The 21738-nt window shown below is 58.5% G+C and overlaps 2 protein-coding genes across 10 annotated transcripts in view; both read right to left on the bottom strand.

Annotated features, from left to right (window-relative positions):
- Nucleotides 1–362: 362 nt before the first annotated feature.
- On the bottom strand, nucleotides 363–14709 carry ZDHHC18 (zDHHC palmitoyltransferase 18). Of its 2 annotated transcripts, XM_038167258.2 has the most exons (10): nucleotides 14332–14709; nucleotides 11824–11984; nucleotides 9177–9326; nucleotides 7678–7815; nucleotides 7143–7191; nucleotides 6614–6716; nucleotides 5074–5183; nucleotides 3936–4035; nucleotides 1406–1499; nucleotides 363–603 (listed from the first exon to the last, which is right to left on the bottom strand). In XM_038167258.2, exons 1-9 carry the CDS (start codon nucleotides 14631–14633, stop codon nucleotides 1458–1460), a joined length of 1155 nt encoding a protein of 384 aa, XP_038023186.1. In that variant the 5' UTR covers nucleotides 14634–14709; the 3' UTR covers nucleotides 363–603; nucleotides 1406–1457. The 2 variants fall into 2 exon arrangements, with proteins under 2 accessions (XP_038023186.1, XP_027299701.1); XM_027443900.3 differs by lacking the exons at nucleotides 363–603; nucleotides 1406–1499 and having other exon boundaries at nucleotides 1800–4035.
- A 737-nt stretch (nucleotides 14710–15446) lies between these two features.
- PIGV (phosphatidylinositol glycan anchor biosynthesis class V) overlaps nucleotides 15447–21738 on the bottom strand; it is a 7457-nt gene continuing 1165 nt past the window's right edge. For 2 of the 8 annotated variants that reach the window (XM_027443879.3, XM_072027352.1), the window contains exons 2-6: nucleotides 21626–21732; nucleotides 19344–19605; nucleotides 18890–19048; nucleotides 16570–17721; nucleotides 15447–15836 (exon numbers count right to left, since the gene is read on the bottom strand). In XM_027443879.3, the coding sequence (XP_027299680.3) occupies nucleotides 15528–15836; nucleotides 16570–17721; nucleotides 18890–18976 (1548 nt within the window). In that variant the 5' untranslated portion in view covers nucleotides 18977–19048; nucleotides 19344–19605; nucleotides 21626–21732 and the 3' untranslated portion in view covers nucleotides 15447–15527. Of the gene's footprint in view, nucleotides 15837–16569; nucleotides 17722–18889; nucleotides 19049–19343; nucleotides 21309–21625 lie in introns of those variants that run through there. The other 6 variants (XM_027443878.3, XM_072027351.1, XM_021270885.4 and 3 more) reach the window with 5 other exon arrangements.

Genomic DNA, 21738 nt, shown 5'->3' with positions numbered 1-21738 from the left:
CGCCCCGTGGGGCTTCACGGGGGGACCCTTCCCCTAAATCAGAGCCCCGCTAACACCAACAGTAACACGGGGAACTTGTGGGGCAGGGGTTGGGAGGGCGAACGCTGACCACACACCGAATCCCTTCCTATGGGGGGGTCAGAGAGGGGCTGGGGAAAAACCCAGGGGGATCGGATGGGTAACACCAGCGGCTTGGCCCCAACACCAAGCCTGCTCCCCCAAAAACCGGCATCTCCAAGCGGGGAGCCCCCAGCTTGGGGGGGTAAGGCTGGTTACGGGGAGCCACCGGTGGCCCTGGCTCAGTTGCGTGGGGTTTTCCCCACCCCGGGAGGCAGCAGGAACTCCAGTTATTGCACTCGGGAGGGATGCTGTATGGCTTTGAGCTCGGAAGCCGTGGGAGGGCGGCCCGGGAAGGCTTTTCCTTGCGCACGGCAGCTTTCCCCCTTCTCTGGCGGCGGGAGGGAGGAAGGCGCAGCCCTGGAGAGCGGAGGCACAGGCGGTGCTGATGGCTGTCGTCGTCTCGGGAACTGCCCGCGGGGTCTGGGCATCCCTTGGGGTGCTCCGAGAGAGGCAGAGAGAGGGCTGCCGGCTGCCCTCGACAGGCTGGATGATGGCCCCAGCACAGGGAAAGGGAAAAGGAGGAAGAGAAAGAGACGGTTAGTAGCAGAAATACAGCAGGGGGAAGCTGCAGCGCTTTGCCAGGGGTTGCCCAGCAGATGCTGAGGCCAAAAATTGAACCTGCTCCAGGGATGAGACAGCAGCAGGGAGAAAGCCCCGTGCCTGCTGCCACAACTCAAGCTGTGGGGACAGAGGGAGAGTACAGTGCTGCACCCCTTGCAGGGGGCAGTGGAAGCCGTGCTAATTCACCACGTGCTCTGAAGGGAACTTACCTCGGCTCCCAGCACGCCGAAGGACAAATGGAAGCACAGGGTGATGGAGGGGAGGGATGGATTGAACCCCAAAGCACACCAGAGCTGGGGTGAGGAATCTGATGCAGCTCCCAGCCCTCTGCTCACCACAACCACCAGATTTCCCCAGCAGCTGGGGGTTTCCCAGCAGCTCCACCCAGCACAAACCACCACCACACTCCGTCCTGCGAACCCCGAGCTCCACAGCACCTCTGCCCCAAGCTGAGCTGGCTTTGGGGCACATCATCCTCCGAGCACCACCATGCAGACCGCCTGACTCCATGTGGCAGGGGGAAATCATCCCGCAACCCCTCGGCAAGGCTGCAGGAACCCCTCCATGGAAGCCCCGCACCGGTGGGATGTGGTCGGGGTTTGGGGCACGTGGATGGCAACGCGGCTGGAGGCGATGGGCTCATGGAGGGAGCTGGCCATGCAGTGGGGATGAGATGGGTCACTCGGGTGGATGGCTGGGCAAGGAGAAGAAAGCGCTTTCTTACCAGCTAGCCCTCAGAAAGCAGGGCTAACGTCCCGGGAGGGGGGCACATCCCGTCAGGCTGTGCAGGAAATGGCAAAGTCCTGGCAGGCGTCCTCCTGGGGAAGACACCAGAGGTTACGCACCGCAGGGTACACAGCAAGGGGGCTGGCTTGGACAGGTCGGAAAAGGACAGGTTGGAAAAGGATGGGTCGGAAAAGGACAGAGCTCTCCCGGAGAGCTGGGACAGGAAAATCCCTCGGCTCCGGCTGCTGCTAAGTGTCCCTTGCGGCCCCATCCCGCGGGAGATTTTCGGAGCTTCCAGGCAAGCCCTGTGACTAACGCAGCGTCCAACCTGAAGGCTGAGACAGGCCTGCCCTTTGTCTTTCAGGAATAAAATAATAATCCAAGCAATTAACTCTTTAAAAATATAATTTTATTATGTCGAATAACAAAGGAAACCGGTTTAAATAAGAACAGGAAGGAGTTTGGCCCCCGATAACACCCCCCAGCACCACTCCGGGCACGAGACCCTCTCCGCTCAGCACCACTCGCCCTGTCCCGTCCCTGCTGCTGGAAGGTGGCACCGAGGCTCCCTGCAGGCAGGGACGAGCCCCCTTGGGGCCATCGGGGCAGCAGGAGCAGGGAGGTAACGCTGACTTTTAGGCTGAAGCACCCAGCCCGGGAGGTGGCACCCAGCCACGGGGAGCCTCCCGCGGTGCTCGGCGAGGGCCACCTGCCGGGATGGGGCAGAAATTCAGCAGCTTCCAGGCTCTGGGCAGGGCCAGCTGGGCTCACAGTGAGCCAGAGGCTGGTGGTGGAAGCTGGGGGACACGGGGAGGCTGCGAGGTGGGGGTCAGCAGCCGTGCCAGAGCTGCCCTGCCCTGCGCTCCTGCTGCTGCTCTGGCTCCTCGCAGGGCAGAGGCAGAGCTGGTGGCCACAAGGCAAGCAGGGAGAGCCCCCACAGCGAGCCAGGAAGGCAAGGCAAGGGGAAGAGGCTGCTCTGCCATCCACAGATACCCCTCGGGGCTGGCTCGGTCACTCACGGTGTGGACAGCGCAACCCTGGCTAATTCAGCAGGGACAGGCTGCCCCCCTAAATGTGCTGCTGCCCCTGCCCGAGGCTGAAATTTGAGTGTTTAACTCACAGAAAACCTAACCAGGCAGCTTGACACAAAACACTGCAAGCCTCTGCCCTGGTGCTAACATGCACAACGCTACCTACATCGAATATAAAACGTTCTACATAGAAAAAAATCTACAAATTGTGCAAAATTATCCAGCAGCTTTTAGTAACGCGATTCAAGTATTGCTAACAAGGTCTGCGATTCTCCTCCACGCACGCTCCAGTGTTGGCAACCCGCAGAGCTGGCAGCCCAGCCCGGCTCGCCCGTGTCTCTGGGCTGGGAGCGATGCTCGTGGATGCACCGAGGCACACGGGAATCACTCCTGGGGTGCTGGGGACAGCCCTGCTCTTGTCTGCTGGCCAGAAAACCGAACCAAAACCACAACACGAGGGTATCAGAGACCAGCACCCGCCTGCTGCTTCCTCTGTGTAACCACCTGGGTGGGTTGGACCCTTGGGAACTCACCCACTTTTCTGCAGCCTGTAATTCCTCCAGCAGGCAGGCTACAGCCAGGCTTTCCTGGCAAGCTCAGGATCCTGAACCTCACAACTATAGCCAGCATCTCACGGGGAGAGCCGCAGGACGGTGCACGCATTTCCTCTCCCGCACTAACAGGAGGGCCCTCCTAACCCGTGCCCTTGCTGCAAAACATTGTCCTACTGGAAACACGAGGAGCTCCTCAGCACTCCCCCGGTGACCAGACAGAAAACAGGATCCACCCGGACCCCTGCCCAGCCTCCACGCCTGCTATGAGCCTGTCCTGGGTCTGGCTAAAACCACCACAGAGCCAGGCTCCACGGCTGCACGGCCACAACCTACCAAGGCACGGCAGCTGCTGGAAAAGAAAAGCTGCTCTGGGAGTGCGCCGAGGTGAGAACCTGGCTGTTAAGACACAGAACAGCCCCTCCGTGGTGGCACGGAGGAGCGAGAGGCATTTGTGGAAATATCAGGGACACCACGGAGCTCCTGCCTCCACCAGCCCAGGGGATGAGGCTCGGCAGCACGGCTCCAACAGGAACCCTTCGCCAGTCCCACCTCCCGTCCTCTGCCCCCCTTTGCTCTCCGTGCAGGGAACTCGGCGATTTCCCAGAGCAAACACCTCGGGTTTAGAGGTCAGGGGGCTCCCCAGACCCGTTTGCTTCCCAGGTGCAGGGGGGTTCCCTGCTTTCTGCACGAGCCCGAGGGTCCTGCATCAGTCAGGAGTCCGGGCAGGCTACATCACAGTGAAACAATTGAACAAAACCAATAAATAAATAATAATAATTAAAAAAAAAAAAGGCAACGTATGGCTCAACTGAGTCTTTGGCAGCTCTGCATCGCAGGGCTGTCCTGCCTGAGGCCGGGGAGATGGGAAGGAGCTGGCCGGAGCGAGGTGTGGGTGCAGCAGGCTCGGGGCTACATCACAGCACCGCTAGGGCATGCCTCCTACCATGCTGGTGTCAGGCTTGGCTCCGAAGGAAGGGACTTCGCTCTTCGGGCTGGACGGGGTCCCGACATCTGGCTGGATAAATCCTCTTCTGTCTATCAAACTGGAAAACAAAAAGGGAGAGGGTGCAAAGGGAGAGGAGTCAGACTGGCGGAAACGGAGAGCAGATGCACAGCAGCTGAATCAAATTGTTTCTGGACAGTTTCTGCAGCTGAACCAGCTCTGTCCACAAAATCGAAACCCTCCTGACACGCAGACATCCCCGTGGTGAAGACGGGAGCTCGGAAGCCACAGAGGGTCAGAGCTGGCTCTCCCCGTGGGAAGCAGCGCGCCGGCGGCAGCAGTCCGGATGGGTAACGGGGCTGCCTGCCCATTAGCCAAACCACAGACTTATCACACAAGCCACCGGACGGCCTTTGGGCAGTGAAAGCTTTGGGACACCACAAACCCAAATGGGAACTGGCGGGAGGACTTTACGACAGGAAAACACCACGGATGTGGAGAGACTTGGAGCGAAACGCTGTGCTCCCACAGCCTCCCAGCTCCCTGAATCCGCAGATTTATGGCTGCTGAAGGGCAGCCCTGGCAATTTGGCTCCTCTGAAGCCAACAAAGCGCAGTGGGCAGCTGCTGCAGCACCCCACGGCTCTGCCCATGAGCACCCTCTTGTGTCAGAGCACCAAAAACAACCCCGTGCTGCTCACGGGACGAAAGGAGAAGCAGCCACAGGTGCCTGAGCTTCAGGCCGAAAGTTAGCAGGGGTTCTGGGTATCTCACAGCTGAGAGGATTCGGAGGGGTGCTGCTGAGTATTTCAGGTAATCCGAGTGGTGGTAAAAAAAAACCACAGGGTGTCCACATGGCCTGGGGCAGATCACTGCTGGCTGCTTGCAGCAGGGTAGAGAAGGAAAAATGTGCTAAGAAACACTGCCACTGCCAGCATTTACCATCTGCCACCGAGCCCATCGGTGCCGTTCCTCCTCCCCTCACTGAATTAGCTGGATTTAGCTGCAAGCTCCATGAAACAATTACAGGTGGCCCAAACTCATCAAGTTCAAACACAGGAGAAGCAGCAGCTCTCCTGGGAGTCGGGGTAACCCAAAGCTGTGCTCTGAGCAGCGCAGCTCCCGGCGCAGGCTCTCACCTGGGATGGAAGGGGCCGCACAGCACCGCGCAGCAGTTTGTGAGGATGCTTTTATGGCTGTAAGGATTGGCAAACTCGGAGCCCCTCTTATTGGACCAGGACCCTTTGATCTGAAAGAAAAGGACACGTGCAGATTAAGGTAGGGAAGATGCGACAGAAGGTAATTACAGCGATGGGCTCAGGTCAAACCCTTGCTCATGAGGCGGAAAGTTTGCCTTAGTGCAGACATCCTCCCTCAATCTGCTTGGAGGAGCAGGACAGCTGCAGGAAGGAAGCCAGAGGAGACAGCCTCGTGCTGCTCCTGCCTCTGCCAGGGCTCAGCCCTGCAGCTCCAAGGCTCCAAAGCTGCGTCCTTCTGTGCTGAGTGCCAGCTTGGCAGTGGCACCGCCCGCATCGCCAGCCACCGCCTCCTCCCCTCGTCCTCTCCTAGGCTGAGAGCTCATCAGAGGCTCATCAAGGCTAAACGAACAGCGAGGGGCTTTCCGGGGCATTCTGCAAAAGGAAGAAAGCATCTCCTGATCTCCTCCTCATCTCCTGCGTCCCCACCCCGAGCAGCTGTCACTGCGGCTCTTTGATTTCGAAACCCCGGGCGCACCAAGCGTAGGCACACGAGTGGGCAGCTGCTATACCTGGCCTCGGGCCCCTGGCTGCAGCGACCCATTTACCAGCACGTTTCCTCCTTTTGCTTTTACTTCCCCTCCCCAGCTGCGGCACAAGCCTGGCACCACGGCTGGAGGAGCAGCGGCCCCGTGCTGTGGACGCGGTGCCCTCGGTGCCGGGTACCTCCAGCAGCTTCCCAGCCCTGTGCTGCCCTGCCAGCAGCTCTAAATTCCAAAAAGGGGGAGAGGGAAGGGGAAAATAAAAGAAAAAAAGACAAAGAGGGGGATGCAAACATGCAGTCTGCAGTGCTGGAAGCTTCCTGCTGGGATTACAGGTGCTCCTAGCCAGGAGGGTGAATTCTGGTTCCCTGCGAGGCTCAGACAGAGCCTGCTTTTCGGTGCAACCTGCCCCGCTCAGGGCACTCACCCGGCCCTTCGAGTCTGCACGCAGCCCCGTCTTGAAGGCAAAGCTCATCAGGAGACGTCTGCACATCATTTGCTTGCTAGACACGAGGAACTGACAGAGACAAAGGGACTTGCCCAGGGTCTCGCGGGACGCCTGCGGTTAGGCAGGACGCTGAATTAAGATCACCCAGGCTGACACCCAAACCTCTGGGGCCAGCTTTCCTTTTTTAACCCTGGAACTCCTAATTTTGAGCAAGGCTGCGTACGGGCTGGAAAAAACTCCCACGTGACCCTTCTAACGCTGCAGCTCGTTACCTCCAGGCCGGACACGAGTGACACGTGCCGCCCTCCCACCACGATCCCCTGCTGCTGTGCCCTGGGCAGGGGCTTTTTGCTTTGCAGGGGATTTTCACAGGCACCAAGACACCGAGCCAAGGAGTCCCTGGGAACCTCACCTCTGCTGAGAATATATCAGGGCTGGCAGCCCCGCCTGCGCGCAGCTTTTGGGGTGAAAGGCCAAGCTTTTAGGTACTCACGTCTTCGTTCGTCGTCAGGTTGGAGGCGACTAAGTACGTGTGAAAACCTGAGAGGCCCAAAATTGACCAGACTGAGAAGAAACAAATGACCAGCTCCAGCACGGTGAAACAGGAGTCAAGGAAGAGTCAGGCCACAAAACCATCCCACACGGAGACGCGAGGGGCTGTTTTGGGAGGCACCCACAGCGAAGCCCACACCGACCGGGCCCCAAAAACATCCCAGCTACCTTCCCATTCCCCCTTCTGCAGGCATCCACCAAGGGACAACTTTCTCCGGCCATTCCCCTTCCCACATAACCTGGCGAGCTGGGAAACCAGTTTGTTACTGGCCTTCATCCCTGGCAGCGAGGTGGAACCAGCGGTGTCCCCAGGCTGTGAGCAGAGAGGGGCCTGCCTGCCCCAAGCAGGGCCCTAAAAGAAGTTGTGGGGAGTGCACCGGGGCACCCCGTGAGGTTACCCAATTAGTAACTGCCCTCCTTCATTACACAATTAGTGTTTGCCCGGCAGCCCGATGGCATCAGAAGGATATCTCGCGGGTGTTGTCTTCAGGGTGGTGAGGAAGCCATCCCTCTGCGAGCCTGCGAAGGGAAAAGCGAGGAGGAACCAGGTCCCATCAGGCAGCCCCGCATCTCCTCTGCGCCCCCAGCCAACTCTTGGCTCCCCAGCACGCAGCCACCCCCTGCGGGCCAGACGGATCTGCCCGGCTGCCTGCAGAGCATCTGCAGCCTGTAACTTTGCAGAAATAGCAGCGAGCAGACAGCCCCGGGAGATTTAGGGCTGGCAGGGAAGGCACCTTCCCTGCGGGGTTCAGGGCAGGTGCGCACAGAACCCAGCGCTGCACCAAACTCGATTGCTCCAGAGGGGACAACCCCGCTGGCAGCAACGAGGAGCAGGGTGGGTCTGGGGCTCCCTGTGATGCGAAACTGATTTATTTGAGCTACCTGCACTGAGAAGCAGGGCTTAAATCGAGAGAAGCCAGACCCTTCCCTTGCTCATCCTGCAGGAACAGGGGGCCTCGAGGTGCTCGGTGCCCAGCGCAAGGCTGCTGCCGCCTCGATACTTACGCAGGGTGAGGTGGGTGACGACACAGGCGAAGATGAAGGCTGTCAGGAAGGAGAGGGAGAGGATGAAGGCGTAGAAGTAGCGGTAGTTGCGCTTCCCCACGCAGTTGCCCACCCAGGGGCAGTGGTGGTCGAACCTCTCTGAAACAGAGCAAGGGGGTGAGGGCTGCTGCTGCCTCGACTCCGAAACCCGGGGGCTGCAAACCGAGCTTCCACCCACTGCACCACGACCAGCAGCTCTGCAGCACTGCATTAGCAACAGGTTTCAACAGCATTGCAGCCTGCTGCTACGCCCTTTTTTAAAAAAAATTAATCGTTAAAGGCCAAACTTCTCTCCCCAAGCCCGGCGTGAACGCAAGCCCCGTGGCTGGGAAGCTCTCCCATTACTAAAAGTGAAATTTTGAGCAGGGACACGCGGCAGGTTTTCCAGTCCCAGCAGCACTGGGTGTGCGCACGCGGCCTCGCCGCTCCCTCTCTGCACGTCTGCTCCCCCCCCGCCTTCGTCGGAGCAGCAAATATCTTTCAAAGTTATGAAGATGGGGCTCGAAAACCACAGAAACTGCCTGGGAACTCAGGGCAGGTGCAGTGTATCTGGGAACGCTCCCGCCCTGTAATGAAAGGGCTGTGCCTCAGACTAACAGCACCGCTGCAACCCTCCTGGGGGGGGGGACACCAACGCAAACAAAACTCAGCACAGATCCGGCGCACGCCCGCTCTTCCCCAGGGCTCCTCTCCAAACCCCGTCCCAGCCGTGGCTGCTTTCCAGGCAGCGCCAGCAGGACCCGACCACCCACAGCCATCCCCAGACACCAAGCGCTGGGCAGCTCCCAGTTTTAACCCTCTTTCAGCTTAAAACCACTCCTCCGTGTCCTATCTCTATCTACACGAGCAGAGTCCCTCTCCATCCTTTTTATAAGACCCCTTCAAGCACTGAAAGGCTGCAATGAGGTCTCCACGGAGCCTTCTCTTCTCCAGGCTGAACGCTGCTGCTGCAGAGGGTGCTGGGGTCTTCCAGCTCCCCTACACCCGCTTGGGGCCATCAGAGGCTTTTCTCTTCTTCCTTCAACCCCTCCTGCCCCACCACAAGCTGGGGATGTGGGGCGAGGACGGGGCTGAGCTAAACCAGAACCTGCAGTGGTGCCTCCACCGCCCTGGTGCCCCTGAGGCTGGAGACAGTCAGGAGCCTGCAGCAAACCTCGTGCTCGGTGGGGCCTTAATGATACCTCACAGCACAGAGCCCCCCGAAACAGGGACAGCAGAGAGCGAGCGCTGGGTGCGCTGCCCCCGAGGCACCAAAGCGGCACACTCAGTGCCTTGCTTTGCCATCCTTTACGGAGAGCACAAGCAACCCGCTCAGGAACTAATCCCCGAACCATTAGGGTTGGAAAAGCCCTCCAGGATCACCAGGTCCACCCATCACCCTACCACCACCGTACCCACAAACCCAGGTCCCCAGGCACCGCGTCCAACCTCTCCTCCGACCCCAGCGCGTCCCCACTCACCGACGCAGTTGTCGCAGACGCTGCAGTGCGAGGTGCGCGGCGGGCGGAACATCTTGCAGGTGTAGCAGTACTTGAGCTTCACCACGTACTTGTTGATGACCACCTCCATCGTGCGGGCGGGCGGGCGGTAGGTGGAGGTGCCCATGCTGTCTGCAAGGGCAAGGAGGGGCGGTCAGGGCAGGGCAGGCGAAACGCAACCGACCCAATGACCCCGCGTCGCCGCGAGCTGCCTCCGGGCAGAGTTAAGGCGTTATTAGCACGGGATTTTAATGCCAGAGCTGGGAGGCAGCTCAGCCACGCGATTTGTTGCGGAGCTGGCAGCCAAGAAATCCAGTCGGCTCGTCACGGCGTTCTTTGTGTCCTTTCCCTGCCGACGGGGTGCCAAGAGGAAGCAATATCTGCCCAGCGCTCCGAGAACAGGGAGCAACTCGCGGCCAGCGAGCACAAAGGCAGCAGTGTTCGCCTGCCCAGCTCCAGCTCGTCTCTGGGTGCCCAACAGATCACGACACGAGGGGAGAAAGCAGCGTGGGGAGCTCGGCAGAAGCATCCCGCAGGAGCCAACCTCGGCTCCACCAAGGAGCAGGAGGGCAGCAGGGAGATCTCAAGCGCTCCAGGCAGATTTCGTTGCAACTTGACACGAGCACGGTGGTGGCACGCGAGGATTCCTCCTCCTCGAGGTGGGGATGGAGGATTTTTAGATGCTGCGTTTCACCTGTGCGCACTGGCACGCGGTGATCCACTCGGAGCTGGTGGCTGGAAACCTCTCACCTGCTCAGCAAAAGCGTGAGCTGCAAAATCTCCGTGCCACCTCTGCAGTCTGGGGGTCAGTGGTTTTCTTTGAAAATAGATGTACCAGCGAGCGAGTTCAGAGGAAAATAAATGGATTATGTCCGCAGGAACAGCTGGCACGCCGGGCAGCATCTGCAGCCAGAGTCCTGCTGGAGGCACGCAGAAATAGAAGCACGGATAGCCGCTCCGAGGAGATTTTAAACAGTTTTTTAGGCAAATACAGAATGATTGCCTTGCGACTGTTTTCAGTAGGGCAGGCTGACGTTGCCCCATGTCAGTGTTTTTGAGGGATTTGTCACTAAGCCTAACACCAACACGGCCCACGGACCCCGGGTGCGTGCACCCTCCTGGTCAGAGCAAACCCGGCGTGAGAGCAGCTTTCAGAGGGGACAGACACGAGCACGCTGTTAGAAACCAGATAAATATCGATATAAATATATCAAGATAAAGAAACCCCAAGGTACAGCTGGCTCGGTGGCAGTCATAACCTTAAAAACCGTTCTCCCTACATTCATTATCCTGAGCACTCAGCACCAGCGTTTCGCAGAGGGATGTACAGAGCCAGATCCCTCCAGGTTCGGAGCGCATTCAAAGCAACAAACGTGCTGCTGCTCGGGCACTCTGGCTCTAGCCTTTTTTTGGGGAAAAAGAGGAGCAGATCGGCTCACCAGCTTTGTCAGCAGCAAGCTGGGGAGGGCGCTGAGCTTTTGCTTGGCCCACATCCCCCTGTCACCGGGCACCCCTCGGGGAGGATGGGACTTGCAAAGATTTTCAGAGAAGAGGAGCCCAAATGAAACCCCGCAAAATCAGGGCACAGGAAAGGTGACTCTGTGTTTTTTTTTTTTCCTGCACAAATGCACTGATTTCTCTGTGTTGGTCAGAGCGACACAAAGCTCCGGAGGAGGAAGGAAGCAGCCCTGGAGCACGGCAGCAGCGTTCACACAACCAGAGCAGGGCATGGCTGGAGGGAGAAGCGAGGACGTGGAGCCCAACCGCAGCGTGCAGCCTCTTCCTCCTCGTGAGGCTGAGGCTTCTCAGCTCAGCACCCTTCAGCCGAGATTTGCCGTGGTTTACCAGAAGCAGCTCTGAAATCCACTAAACCCAGCAGGAGTCTCCGCAAGGGACGGTCCCACTTGGGGTTAGCACCTAGATTAAGGGCTCAGCTCCTTCCCACGCCGGCCTTCAAAGCTCTGCTGCAGATACAGAGCTCGGGCTGCAGCCCCACAGCCCCTTTCCTTCACCCCAAGCGCGGATTTCACCTATGGAGCCAAGGCTGCTCTCTGCCATCCTGTCCCAGACGATGTGGGGATGAGCACAAGTGCTTTTTATCTTCCAAGCATGCCTCGTGTTTCGGCAGCTTTATAAATGCTGCTTGGTTCAGCCTCAGCAGCTTTCCTTCTCATCAGGGAAATCGGGGTGGCCAAGAACTGGCTCTTCCCAGAGGGGAAAATATATTTTTTTTTGAGTTTTGTACCCAGTTCCTCGCAAACCCCAGCCTAGATCCAAACTGCTCGGATTATGAGAGCTCGGTCTGCGTCCAGGAGCGCGGCAGCCTGCCTCTGAATGGGGACTTTGTGCTCCCCCAGCTGCTGGCACGCACACCCCGACAGCGGCAGGGCACTGGTGCCACGAGCTCTGCCTCGTCCCAGCCCTCTGCAGGGCTCTGCCAAACCCACTCCTGTCCTGGGAGCAGCTACAGGCACCCAAACCTGCACGGGGCTTCGCCTCGGGAGGCGAGGGGACTGAACAGAAAGGAAAACCACCTCTGCTCCTCTGCAGAGAGGAGGCTCGCTGAGCCTGAAATGTGCACACAGAGGCGTGAGCCCAAGCAAAGGCAGGAGAGGGAGGAGCAGCTCACCGATCCGCTTTTCCAGGTCCGCAGCCTCACTGGGGGTGGCTCTGGGCAGGATACCTGGGTCCCTGAAGCTCGTCTGGAGCAGGCAGCTGATGACAAAGAAGAAGAGGACGGCCGCGATGATGGGGATGGCCAGGGTCAGGTGGCTGGCAAGGAAGGGACAGCTGCGAAAAAAGAAAAAAGCAGCGTTAAAAACCATCCCCACGGAACTGGCCATCAGCTATCACACTAGGAATTATCACAGGGGGGTGGACTGAAGCGCTGCTGCTTTGCAGGGACCTCTGGAAAGGCAAGAGCCAGCCCAGAGAGCACCCGGCAGCTCTGGAGCTGCGCTGGGAGGATGGGGCCTTGGACACAAAGCACGGGCTCCTCTACGCAACCTCTGCACCCTTCTGAAGTTCCAGAATCACATCGCAAAACCCAACGCCCGGTCACCTTCTACATGGCAACAGCAGCAACAACAACACGCGGAGAAACACCCGAAATTAATCAGGGATCAAAATCAGCATGGATGTGATCCTGCTTCATCCAAAGCCAAGGGACCTTGGCTTCGATTCAGCACAGCTTTGCTGCCTCCAGATGATTCCTGTGCCCCCTGTGCCGTGCCAGATGTCTGACCCAGACACATCAGCGCTGCCGGCACCGACACCAGCACCCGGGGACCAGCGTTATCCAAAGCCAGGCAGCTCCATCACCCCCAGCATGAAAACAAGGACCCGAGGGACGTGGCTCCTTATGTAACGTGGGGCTGGAGCCCCCCTCCTGCTCTGCAAAGGGATTTGCTATTCTGAGCACTGGGAAGCACCGGGACCGGGCACAGCCCAGCGAGCTGCCTGAGCCCCGATGCCCGCGGCAGCGCTAAGTCCTGGTGACACAGCGAGGCAGCGAAGGGATTAAGTAACTTTTGTCTCAGCTCAGCTGTCCAGGACAAAAGCAGCCACCAAGCTGCAAAATCCCCTCGGCCTGAGAGCAGAGCTGCTGTCGAGCCCCTCGGTCCTCTCCCTGGTGCAGGGACAGAAAGGGCTCCGAAAGGAGAGAGACGAGTGTCCTCAACACCCATTTTTGGGTTGATCTCTGGAGCCCTCTTCACCCCTTAAGGCAGCAAGAAATTACATTAAAAATGTCAGTTATAGACACAGTGACTTTTTTTTATACATCTAGCAAAGCGTAAGTGATGCAACAGAAGCGCAGAAACAAGGTGGAAAGCCCCGGGACATCTTTAACCAAGAACCAGTGACCAGGCAAGACAGGAGGGAGCAGATGTCCTCTGCTTGGCCCCGCACAAAGCAGTTTCTGTGCTGGTGCTGCCCAAAGCTGTCGGAGAGGCATGGACAGCACCAAGAGAGGAGCATTCGTGCGGGGATCCGTCGCTGCCTGGAGCCTGGCTGGCTTCTCAGGACCTCTCATCCGACTGAATACCTCCATCTGCCCGGCTGCAGCTTTGCTCTGAGGCTCGGAGGGATAACCCTGGGATCTCAACGCAGGCGTGACCCCCAGCTTGGTGCCCGGTAGGAAGAACAAGCCCCATGGTGAGCAGCACGGGGCTGGGCCAGCAGCACCCTGAGCACTGGGTGCTCCTTCCCTGGCTCTTCCCGGGGTGCTCCCGGCTCTCCCTGCCCATAGGGCGCAGGAACCCAGAGCCTCAGGGCTGTAGTCCCAAAGGACAGCGGGGGCGGCTTCCCAAAAGGAGAGGGGAGCAGCTCCCTCTCCCCCAGACGAAGCAAGGACGGACCCTTGGGGTGAGACCCCCGGCACACCGCTCCTGCTGCCCCTCTGTACCACGTCCACCCTACAAACTCCTGGCAGTGACTCCGGATGGATTTCTGCCCTCCGTAGGCTTGGAGAATGGGGGGTGGCTGATAACCAGGAGGGCACCCCCCTCATTTAAGTGGGTTCCCCTCTTTGGGGTGCAGCTCCTAAACCAGCCCACAAGGTGTGGGGCTGCCCCTGCCCACCCCTCCCGAGCACGGGGGGTCTTTGGGGACCGGGGGTGACCCCGAGCACCTGGGGATAGGAGGTGGGGATCCAGACTTAGAATGGGGCTGGGGGCTCAGCAGCAAATGGGATGGCTCTGGGTGAGGCAGCAGGGGGTGCCTGGAGGGACAGGGACAAGGGGGAGAAGGGGACAAGGGGGGGCAGGGTGATAGGGAAACGGGGGGATAGGGGGACAAGGGCGATGGGGAAATAGGGAAAAGGGAGGACAGGGGGACAAGGAGGTATAGGGAAACAGGTGGACAGAGGGATAAGGGGAATGGGGGCTAGGGGAGTTAGGGGGACAATGGGGATAGGGGAAGGGGAATATAGGGCGATACGGGGGATGTGGAAATGGGGGGACAGGAGGACAAGGGGGACAGGGAACGGGGGTGATGGAGGGCAAGGGGGACAGGGGGACAGGGAAACGGGGGGAGGGACAGGAGGGAGGGAGGGGGTCGGGGCCACACCGCAGGGCACGGAGCCCCCCCCACCCCCATCCCCGCAGCCCCTGGGGGCCGGGACGCGTCCGGGACTCACTCGAAGGCGAAGAAGAGGCCGCTGGTGGCCAGGATGAGGCCGAGCGTGAGGACGAAGACCCCGCTGTGCCGGGCCAGCATCAGGCGCCCTCCGCAATAGAAGCGGTTGCGGCCGGGGAACACCTCCCATTTCCGCAGCGGCCGCCGGGCCGGGCCGGGCCCTTCGGAGGAGGCTGAGGAAGAGGCGGCGGCGGCAGCGGCGGTGCTGGAGGAGGAGGAGGTGGAAGCCGGAGGGGGAGGCTCGGGGCCGGGCCCGGGCCCGGGGGCGGCGGGGGGGATGTGGCGGTAGCCGCGCTCCTGCATGGCGCCGCCCGCAGCGCCCGGCGCGCCACCGAGCTCGGCCCCGCGCGCGCGCCCCCCCCCCAACCCCGCCGCTTGGCCACGCCCCGCGGACGTGTCGGCCACGCCCACCCCACAATGAAGCCACGCCCATTTGGATGGAAACCACGCCCACTTCGGGTGGTTGGCCACGCCCATGCGCGGAGCAGAGCGGCGCCCCCTGGTGGCCGAGCCGCGATAAGGCAGGGAAATAGGGGGGGAAACCCGGAGCCCCCCCCGGGTCTCCCAAATCACAGAACCCAAGAGTTGGAAGGGTGGAGGAGGCAGCCCCCAGATCCCTCACATTCTAGAATCCCACAAGCATTAGGGCTCTAAAAGCCCTCCAACATCTCCCGGTCCAACCGTCCCCCCCCACCACCACCCACTGACCCTGTCCCCCAGCACCACGTCCAACCTCTCCCTCAACACCCCCAGGGACGGGGACTCCCCCACCTCCCTGGGCAACCCGTCCCAACGCCTGAGCGCTCTTGCTGAGGAGAAATGTCTCCTCATTGCCAGCCTGAACCTCCCCTGGCACAACTCGAGGCCGTTCCCTCTGCTCCTGGCACAGTTCCCTGTGAGCAGAGGCCGACCCCAGCTCCCCACCCCTTTCTTCCAGGCAGTTGCAGAGAGCAATGAGCTCTGCCCTGAGCCCCCCTTCCCCAGCCCAAATGCCCCCAATCCCTCAGTCAGCCCCCAGGATCTCAGTTTGCACAGCCCCACATCAGGCACAGCTCGGTCACAAAGCAGGAACGGAGCAGCAGCACCCTTGTCCCAGCCAAGAGCACCACCACACTGTAGGATTTTTTTTGTTTTTTATAGAAAAATCAGTTCCTGTGCTGACCATCCCCTCCGCAGGCTCGGAGCCACAGTCACTGCCTACGTCCAAGGCAAGAAGTTGCAGTGCAGAGCCAGCCCCAGCAGCCAATAGGCCAGGAAATAGCCCAGGACGCATTTGCTGCGGGGGGTAAGGAGGGGGAAGCTCCGCAGCAGCCTGAGCAGGGGGTTTGCTGCAGCCCCCGGCCCGCAGGAGCCGGGCGACGCACCCAGCGCTGACCCCTTGGGGGGAGACACCACGGTTTGCCCGGCAGCGCCTTCAGTCCAGAGCCAGAGCTCGTGTTCTTGCAGCAGGTGGGCTGAGAACCAGTAGAGGATGGGACTGGAGGAGGCGAGGAACCTGGTCAGCACCTGGAAGAGAAAGAGAATCCCATAAGCTGTGGGGATGGCTCTGAGGAACCCCGACTGCGAGTGATGGAAGGTGCAATCCATCTGCCTCCAACAGGCTGCTGATAAAGGGGAAGAAATACAGCCCCGGGCTGCAGCACTGCAATTTATTGCACTCGCAACAGAACAACTCGGCTCCAGGCTGTGTTATTTATTAAGATGTTCTTGTGAGCAGCCAAGTGGTCGCTGGGTTTTGGACAAACACGGGGACTGCCACCAAAATCCTTGTCACAGCCGTGTCCGGGAACTGTGACAGCAGCTGCAGAGGAGATCCAAGTCTCACGCCTCAATTAATTTCCCTGTGAAAACCCCGCATTGAGTGCCGCCACAAAGACCTTGAAGCACTTCTGAAGGACTGGCCCAGGCTCTGGATCCTCTCGCTGCCACCCACTGGACTCAGCCCAGCAGGACGGTGACCCAGCTCCTTGGTGAGGAGCACATCAGATGCCACCCAGCAGCTGCCAGTCCCTCCGCTCAGTCCCAGTATCCTCACACCCAGCACCTGGAAACCCTTTGGGAACTCCCCAGCAGATGCCGGATGGTTTTGGAAGCCAACTGTGGAAGCGGCTCCAAAACAGGAGAGGAGAAGCCTTTGGTTTGCAGCTGCAACAGCACCAGAGGCTGGGACTGTCACCAAATGCCCTCGGCCACCGCCCCACGCTCCAAGAAATCACTCGTGTCACTACGAAGGTCCTACCTGCACGTGCATGCAGAAGAATCCAAAGAGCAGCAGGGCCGTGGCGTGGACCACGTAGACAAAGACAGCAGGGGAGCAAAATCCAGCCCTTGGTTTGCCCTCTTGTTCAGCCTTTCTTCTCTCTAGACCAAGAGTCAGGCAGTGCCGAGGGTTTGCCACGACGTAGGTCCCGGCAGCCCAGCAGCCCAGCAAGGTGACAGGCAAAGCAAGCAAGAAATTGGGTACCTGCCTGAGCTCAAAGTACCTTAGAAAGCCCACGTTCCAGTAAACATCTTGAATATAGGAATAGACCACGGGGAACCGCTGGGAGCACCACGTGGGTTTAACCCCGCTCGTGGCTGCCAGGCGATAGCCTTTGTCCAGAGCCAGCTGCCGCAGCGGCTTGGGGACATCCAGCTCTGGGCCGGGGCCACAAAACCTCACGTAGGCGTAATACTGGAATACAACAAAGGGCAGGCAAATCCCAGCACACGTCACAACCGCTGAAGACGCCACGCTGAGGAGCTGCCTCCATAAAGGAGAGAGCTTCCTTCCCGGCCCTGAGCCCACCTGGAAGTGGAAAGCGAGGCGTTTAGTGCAGGAGTAGAGGAGGAAGCCGGCGTTGACCAGCCCGTTGGCGCGCACGCCAGAAGCGAGGGCGAAGAGCAGCGCGCTGAGCCAGCTCTGCCCCTTCTCCAGCCGCCACATGGCGCAGAACGCCAGGCAGGCAAACATGCTCTCCGAGTACGCAGCTGCCATGAAGACGCTGGCGGGGCTGATACAGAAGAGGAGGGCGGCGAGGAAGGCTGCCCTGCGGCACCGCAGCACCCCGCAGCCCAGCTCGTACAGGGCAGCGGCTGCCAGCACGGAGAAAAACGCGCTGAGAAGGGCGGCCGAGAGCAGCAGGCGGCTCCGCAAGCGCAGCAGCGGCTGCAGGGGCCACAGAGTCCCCTCGGCCACGGCATGCAGGCTGAGGGGGTAGAGAGGGAAGAAGGCGCAGTTGTGCTCGTACAGGTAGCCCCGCTCGGCGATGAAGAGGAAGTGCTCGGCGTCCCAGCGCGCCAGGCCTCCCAGCAGCCGCTCCACCAACATGTCCCACATGCCGGGCTCGGGCAGTCGAGGCGGGGAGAAGGCATCCGCAGCGTGGTCCGGGATCAGGAGGTTGAACACGGCCTGGAAGGAGGAGAAGAGAGGGCTGGAGGCAGGCAGAGAGCCTCGTGGATCCTGCTGGAAGCACCGAGCTGGAGGAGGAATTTGGAGGTTCAAGGAGATGAGCAGCACAGAAGACAGGCTAACGGGCTTTCCAGCAGGGGTGCCTGTTAAGACTGTGAAAAAATGCAGACTGTTTTGGGGCATTTACAGCTGAACTGAGTAAAACTGAAAGCTGAAAACATCCAAGAATCCCCATGGAATTGGATAAGGAAAGGCTGCTCAGCCCCGTCCTTGGGCATATCTGTTAGAGCACCGGCAAGGCTCCTTTGCTCCTGAATTTGGTGTTTTTGTCCTAGCTGATGTGCAAGGAAGAGGAGACAGAACTAAAGAAAAGATTTTCCCAGAGGAAACTGATGTGGAAGACAAATGAAAACACGTTTCTGAAAAGAACAACTCCCCCAGATGCAAGTTTTGCAGTTTACTATGTGCAGACTGGGATGAGTCCTTGGCAAAGGATTCAGCGTTGGCAGAGAAAAGAGAAAAGGCCACACTAAACAAATCGGGACTAACAGACCTACAAAGGCGATGTTTTTACAATGGAGCACACAGCTGGACCAAGCAGGCCTCTGAAATGTGCAGTACAGAGTCTGTCATCGCTGCCGACACAGCGGTGACCGGGCTTCCACCATCTGCTGGCCACTGGCCCGCTCCCGGGGCCATTTCCCAGGCTGGTTTTGCTTCACAAGGGCTGTGGCTACAGCTGGGCCCTGCTGGCTGCCTCGGCACACACACAGCTTGGACGGAGCAGGCCGAGAGCAACTGAGCTACCCCCCACTCAGAGGAGGATGTCTCTGAAGGGAGACTTGGGGGGAAGGTGCAGGAGGAGATCCTCGTTCCTGTCCTGTGGATAAACAGACCCGCCAGCCTCTCGTGCTGCCAAACCCGCCTCTTTTGCAACAGCAGCATGAAAATGTGGTAAGTTAGAAGGAAACGTTTGTAATTTTACTTAACAACAACCTGCCTGCCTGGATGCAGCTGGCCTCCTGCTTCTCCAGAGGAGAAGGTGATTTCCCAGCCCCGCAGAAGCAGCCAGCTCGTGGTGCAGCAGCTGGTACCAAGGAGAGGAGGCTTTGAGCAGCAAACAGCACCTGCAGACACTGCAGCACCTTGGGCTCAGGATCAGACTTGCCTGCAGCAGAAGTGTCAGGGCTCTGCAGCACACTGCAGTCCGCACGACCTCTCGGAGGTATGGATCCTGTCTGTTCACCAGCTCCATCCCGAGCTTGAAAGCTCCTTCAGTAGCTCCCTGATGCCAAGGAAGTTCTCCCTCTGATTTTGGAAACCTGAACTGATAAACAGAGAGCAGAGACACAAAAAGTTATTTCTGGCTTCAGCCGCGTTTGTAAATTATGCACCTTTATTTACTATCAGGTATTTCAAAGGGCTGCAACTCTCTGTGAACAAGAAAGTCACGTATAAAGACAGCATGGAACTGAGAGATGACAGAAGGCTTCTTTGATACTGTTTCTAAAAATAAAATTCAAAAAAAATATCCCTGACTTCTTAACCTTGGCTAGGATGCAGAGGAAGAGAGGCTGCGACGCGTTCTCTCAGCACATTTCTGACCAGGCCAGTGTAAATACCTGAAGCAGTCTCGTTGGCCTCCTCACCGCCTGCCTCAGCAGAAACACCAGCGGCTCCAGCCACAGCTCAGCCAAGCATCTATGCACACATTCCAGTTCCAGTGTGTTCAATGGGATTTAAACCTTTTTTTGGACTGGAGACAGAACTAAAACGTGGACTCGGAGCGTAACATCCGTGCGAGCACTGTGCCAGCGGGCTCGTGGTCGCTCAGGCGCTGCCAGGCACGCTCGGCTCTCGCCTGCTCCTGCCCAGAGCTTGCTCCTGGGAATCAGAAATCCGAGTTATTGAGGGCTGCCTCCACTGCACGGCCCTACAAGCTCCTCCAGGACACGCTAAGGAACAGGCAGGCTTCCCCCGCTGCTTCCCTCCATGGCAGGCAGCATCTTCAGGACGTGGCACTTGCGTAACGCCACCCTCTCCACCTGCAATCTTCCACCGTTTTGGCAGGGGCCCTGCTCTCCAGAGCGAGGGCATCTGCCTGTCAAGCAAACTGCATATGCTGAGGTGGCTCTCTTCCATCTCTTCCCTCAAAACCTTACCTGCGAGATCTAAAACACTTTGCAGAGTCTCGCTGCTTTCTCTTCTGCGTGTTCTGGATTGACATTCTGGGACCAGCTCTGAAAACTGCTGGCCCGGAGCCACGAAGGCAGGCAGTATCTGTTGTGCAGCTTTTTAAGATAACACATTTCTTCCGTTGGTTCCCCAGCCACCAACTGCTTTTCAGTTTGAGAAACAGAAGACCCGCAGCTCTCTCTGGGCTCCAACGACACCACATCCTGCACCATTCCCCACCTGCCATCTTTCTAATCCAGTGCCCGACAGTACATAAAGATCCCCGGAACGATCACCTAATGATCTAACAACGCTCTGAGGTTTTCCTATTCCCATTTTAATGGCAGAAAAAAAAACAACTGTCAGGTTAAAAGCTGCACGCGAGAGCAGAAAGCAAAGCACTGGCAAAGCAAAAATAAAACAAGACCCAAGTGCACTCGTTTATAGTTACAGTCCTGAACCACAGGGTTATGTTTCCTATTTTGCCACATACAAAAGTTTTGGTTTTGCTCATATTCTCCTCTTGCTCCAGAGCATTCACAGCTACAGACAAAGCAGCTAGTGGGAGGCACATTCTCCTGAATCACGAAGCTGCAATGTTATTTTAAGAGAGGGGATACTTCAGCCCAGCTGTAAATTCTATTAAAGCGCATTCACAGCTGCAAATCCTATCAAAGCAGAGAGGCAAAAATTGTCCAAGCACTTTAAATATATTTTTTTTTAAAGCAGAGAAAAAACCTAGCATGAATGTGCCAAGAAGGCTCAAAGCAAACAGCTTTAAAAAGCCTGTTCCTGTCACGATGCAGCACACCTTGTAACAGAAAGCAACGACATCTACAGAAAGCTGCAGCCCACAAGCACCATTCTGGGAGAGAACACAGCGTTAGAGCTGGCGTGCCTCTGCCCCAAAAAGTGCTGCTTAAAAGAGCACCTGCACGAACAGAAAAAAAAAAAGAGACACCAAAAGGCAGAAGCGGGTTAAAAACATCTCAGCAGAAAAAGATGCAGCCTTCGTTAAGGACGCATTTCCCTGCACGCTCCGTGTTTCCACCCAGCTCTTTGCTCTCGGGTACGAATCCCGTTTCGCTCGCTCTGGGAACTGTGCTAAAAAAAGGACACGAACGCGAATTAGACGCTGGGTAAATTATCGCGTGCACGAAAAATCAGAGCTCAGCGAGGCCTGTGCAAATGCAGTGCAGGCCGGTTACCACCCGGTGGCAGCAGGCACTTGCTACAAAAGCATTTCCTCCCTCTGCACACCTCGGCCATGGGTTCCCGGAGAGGTTACGGGGCTCCTCGGCGGAAACCTATTCCTCTGCATCCCAGAAACACCAAGCAGCAGTTTGGGCACCTCTCAGCACTTCTCTCACTTGCTGTCAGGTTCAAGAGATGCTCCAGGTGTATTTAAAGAGCTGTTTTAACCAATATTCAAAAGGGAAAGACTGAATTTCCAGAACCCCTGATTGTTTAGGGCTGTTTTTTTGGGGCCTAAAGCCGCTACAGCCCCGTAGGGCCACTACAGCCTCTCTACTCTCTATTCAGCTGCTGGTGCCTGCAGCCCCAGCACGGCTCACGCTGGGTCCGTGCAAAATAGTGCCAAGAAACGGGCACATTCCTGCCCGCCGGGCCTTTTGTAACAGCTCAGGTGTTTGCGCTGGCTCAGGACGTACCCGGACCTCCCGGCGGGAGCCGACAGCGCCAAGGCCGCGGCTGCCAGGCGTTTGTTTACCTTGGGGCTGAGCACGCCGCCACGAAGCCAGCGTGAGAACGTGGCCGGGTCACTTCCCTGGTTCGGTGCCTGCAGCTTGCTGCCCTACGCGCTGAAATGGTAAAATCCTGCAA

The sequence above is a fragment of the Anas platyrhynchos genome, chromosome 24 (genome assembly GCF_047663525.1).
Source record: "Anas platyrhynchos isolate ZD024472 breed Pekin duck chromosome 24, IASCAAS_PekinDuck_T2T, whole genome shotgun sequence".
Taxonomy (NCBI): Eukaryota; Metazoa; Chordata; class Aves; order Anseriformes; family Anatidae; genus Anas; species Anas platyrhynchos.
The sequence above is the reverse complement of the archived record's forward strand: the minus strand, read 5'-3'. Positions and strand labels throughout refer to the sequence as shown.